Below are 4,543 nucleotides of genomic sequence, written 5' to 3' on the forward strand. Positions count from 1 at the left end.
TTGAAGAAACAAATAAAAACAATATATTCAATGAAGAAAAGGGAAAAGGTAAACAATGGTCATAGTGGGCGGCTTTAAGTTCTAATTAAGTTCAACTGTTCAATAAATAGTCACTTGAAAGTTGGGATCTGCCAAGCTTTGCAGCTCTTTGCTCTTCTTCTCGAGCATAACATAAACTTTAATGGATACTTCTCCTTGTGACTCCTCTTGTTCCTCCACCATTCTCTTTGCACTCTTCACCAATGATTCTTCGCAACAAACCAAGCTCACGGATTTCAGCGTCGGAATCTCACCAACTTCTGCAGGAATCTCCTTCAAATCTATCCAAGAAAGATGAAGGTGCTCGAGGCATGGGAAGTGGGAGCTCTCCATCATCCAGTTTTCCAAATTCTTACACCATGACAGTGACAACAATTTGAGACTGGGGAACTGGCCTTCAACTGTTGCCCATTCGCCCGTTCTGAACCATCCAGATTGCAGTTTGAGCTTCTGAAGAAGGGGTAATATACTTACCTTTTCCAATACATCATCCACGCTACCATAATACGCTAGAGTCAGAGTCAGACTCCTAAGAGAGTTTGGAAAGGTAAGCTTCTGCAATATATCATCCCTTCTACGAAAAACGCAGCTAAAAGATTCTAGCTTTTGCAGACATTCAATGTTGCAGACACCGCGAGGCTCAATCCCCTTACGATCATAAACGAGTCCCAATTTCCTGATGTTTGGAATTCTACCAACCATCTCCTCATCACACTTGAAATTCCTCACACATTTGAGCGTCTGTAGATTCTCCATGACCACAACGCTGTCGCTGGGAGGATCCGGGAGACGCAACGCTGTGAACGTCGTTGCCAGAGACAACCCCAAATAAACATGCCTAAGTTGAGGCATCTTCCAAATTTCTACCGGTGCATTTACGTCTGATCCTTTGTAATAAACAATTAAAGTCTGTAGACTCCACAAGAGGCTGATTGAAGAAGGAAGTTTGGGGCATCGATCAGCTTTAACAACAAGAAGCCGCAAATTAACTAACTCAAACATTTCTCCTACGGAATGCTTGTGTCCTCCAAATATTCCATATCCAACCTTTTCGTATGCTTTCAATGTTCTCAACAATCTTAAATTGGACAACCCTCGAACTCTTTCATGATCACTTATATAGGAACGGGCATGTGGTGTGGATTTCATGGCATTGCGGACTTTCTCCTTTGAAGTGCCTCTTGGAATAACTACGAGGCGGCGTTGGCTACATGTGCCTCGGGGGCTATGTCTCCCAACCACATGATAAAACCTCTCATTTTCATCTTCTCTCAAGCATAGGTCTCTTAAAGAATCATGTATTTTGCAGTACTTCATGCTCCCAGTTAACTGGGAGCATGAAGCACAGCAAAATATATGACGATGCGTTGAGTACCGCAACTCATGAACTAGAATAATTAGATTTCTATCAACTAGTTCCTTTAAGCACTCTCTTGCAACTGTTTCCAAACTCTTGCCGCTCATCGGATTCAGAAATCCTTCAGAAACCCATAGCTTCACCACTGTAGAGACTCGAATTACACTATCTTCCTCAAACACTCCCATATATAGAAAGCACGGCTTTAGATGAATCGGCATATGGTTGTAGCTCAGTTTCAGTATTTTCAAGCAATGATCATAATTCTCTAATTTCACTCCTGAATTTAAGCTTCTCTTGATAGATTCCCAACATTCTTTAGTTCGTTCAAGTCTTTCCAAAAGACCTCCCATCACAACAATAGATAATGGAAGTCCTCTACAACTCTCTACAATATTCCTCCCAATTTTCTCCAATTCTACCGGGCAACTTCCCCCTCCAAACACAACTTTGCAAAACAGCCTCCAGCTACTTTCCACATCCAAAAATCTCATATCAACAACATTATTGTTATCCAATCGTGATCCCAAATCTGACAGTCTAGTTGTCACCATTATCCGACTACGATTATCATTGTCAGGAAAATAGCTCTTCATTCTCTCCCACGATTCAATACTCCACATATCATCCAAAACAACTAAAAACCTTCTACCAAATAAATATTTATGGAGTGCTAGTCCTACTTCATCTTCTCTCATTCTACTCAGCCGTTCACGACCTTTTTCACTACCCCATTCATTACTGGCTTGAGATAGAATATCACAAAGAAGTTTTTTTATGTCATAATGTTGAGAAATTGCTACCCAAGCACAAATATCAAAATGCATATTAGTAAATCGTGCATAAACATTTCTGGCAAGAGTAGTCTTACCAATTCCTCCCATCCCTACAATCGGAATGACTTGGCGATGGGGATCTCTATTGGTGAGCTTATCCATGAGTTGATGCATGACATCATCAGATCCCATCATGGTGCTGTTCGTTCTAGAGAGAGAAGAGGTCGACGTTGATATTTGTCTCTGCAGCTGAGAGCGGACTGCTGCCTTGTCTGCAACGATCTGCGTCACTTGTTTCTTTATCACATCCATATCTTGAATCACCTTCCGCAGACTATCGTACAAGTCTGCGGAAGTGATTTTTGGAGCATCAATTTGGGGCTTCTTTAGACCTCGAAAGCAATTGAACAACCCAATCCGATTCCTAGAGACAGCAGGAAGAATTTGATCGGCGATATGAGATTCGATAGCATCTTCAGCCTCATGAGCTGCATCTGCGATGTGCATCTCCAACTGATCGGCCTCATCGCCGTCGGCAACAGGGGACTTGTAACCTTCAAGAAATTCCTGCAAGAGCATAACAGTTTCAGTAAGAGATTCAACTTGTTGTTTGTCCATGGAAATTGGAGGGAATGGATGATGCTCGATCAGATGGATGGTTTGCATAAGAGAAACCACAGCTGCATAAGCCACCATTTTTTTTTTTTTGCAGAGAATGCAAATGCAGATATATAGGATTGGAAGGATGAGTGGATGGAAATGGAAAGGGGGTTGACTCGAGCTTTTATTTCGGTGAAATAATGCCAGGTATCATCGAAACTCGACAGACACTCATTTTATATCGTGATTTATAATTAGTTTATAGTACTCCCTCGGTCCCATGAAGTAAGATCTAGGTATTTTCGACACGAGAATTAAGAAATTGGTATTTTATGTTTTAAGTGTGATAAATGAAAAAGTAAAAAGGTGAATAAAGGGTATTTTTTTGCCATTTTTAGAAACTGGTCTTGCTTCGTGGGACAGACCAAAAAAGAAACTTGGTCTTGTTTCATGGGACATAGGGAGTATTGTTTTTGTGCTTAAAGTATTTAAAATAGTCTTTATATAAATTATCTATAATCACTACTAGAAAAATGACATGTTATGACACTTAAAAATGTCATCAGAAATATATTTTTATAACACTTTACAATTTTCTTAAAATTATGTTTATTTAACATAAAATGAACACAAATACAAAACAGTATAAAATGTAGGAGAACAATATAAAAATTATGCGAGATCTTTGATTGAAACAATAGATGAAAAATTGTAGGAGAACATCAATGCAAACATTGCCATGTCTTCATCCATTTTAGAAACTCTCTTCCATTATATCACCAATCTACGGAATCCGTCTAGGCTACACATAAAATCCAATAAAAATGTATTCATTAAAGAGTCACAGTGAATGAGATGACTGAAAAAACAACTAACATGGACCAGAAAGAAACTATACTAAACTATTTATTTAAATTCGATCGTATATTTATCGTCAATGTTTTGCCGGCACCACAAGTCTTAGATATCATTTTGACATATTATAAGGTTATGAATGATTAATGATATTGTATATTGAAATATAGAGTTTAAATGAATTAATAGATACTATATATATTAATAATACGAGTGTTCTGTACTGGAAACCACTCGAAAGGAATTTCAAGGTTAAGCGTGCTTGACTTAGAGCATAACTAAGATGGGTGACCTACTGGGAAGTTCGTCAAATGGTATGCAATTAAGGTCAAAATACATAAAAATACACTAAAAATACTTGTGGGATACAAAGATTAAAAAAATATATATTTTTTATTTATTAATTTTTAACAACCGAATTTTCGGTCATTAAAAATAAAAGTTCGATCGTTATTTTTTTTCTTCTTCTTTTTAACTATCAAAATTTCGGTCGTTAAATTTAACGACCGAAAAAACGGTCGTTAAGACTCGGAACGACGATGCAAACAACGACCACCGAAAACGGTCGTTAAATCGATCGTTAACAACATTAACGACCGATTTTTGGGTTTTAACGACCGAAATTATTTCGGTCGTTAGAGTCGCATTTTCTTGTAGTGAATAAATGTTAGTATTCTACGTGAGACAATGGTGTTAATAGTTCTAAATCAAATCATCAACGATATAGAATATTATGCAAATACATTATTGTTTGTCATTAAGTAATTTTATTAATATTATCATCAACTTTTAGCAAAAGAGTCCCACAAACACTAACACTCAAGTCAAGGAGTGGCAGAACAATCAAGCGAAGAATATTGGACTAATGAAGGGAAAGATTTTATGAGATTTTGAAGTAACTTTTTTGTATGTATTT

The 4,543-nt window shown here is 37.6% G+C and overlaps 1 protein-coding gene across 1 annotated transcript; it reads right to left on the reverse strand.

Moving 5' to 3' along the window:
- On the reverse strand, nucleotides 1-2,939 carry LOC131017497 (putative late blight resistance protein homolog R1A-10). Its single transcript, XM_057946252.1, has 2 exons — nucleotides 167-2,939; nucleotides 1-81 (listed from the first exon to the last, which is right to left on the reverse strand). The coding sequence occupies exons 1-2, from the start codon at nucleotides 2,866-2,868 to the stop codon at nucleotides 75-77; spliced, it is 2,709 nt and encodes a 902-aa protein (XP_057802235.1). The 5' UTR covers nucleotides 2,869-2,939; the 3' UTR covers nucleotides 1-74.
- Nucleotides 2,940-4,543: the final 1,604 nt, after the last annotated feature.

The sequence above is a fragment of the Salvia miltiorrhiza genome, chromosome 3, assembly GCF_028751815.1.
Source record: "Salvia miltiorrhiza cultivar Shanhuang (shh) chromosome 3, IMPLAD_Smil_shh, whole genome shotgun sequence".
Lineage (NCBI taxonomy): Eukaryota > Viridiplantae > Streptophyta > Magnoliopsida > Lamiales > Lamiaceae > Salvia > Salvia miltiorrhiza.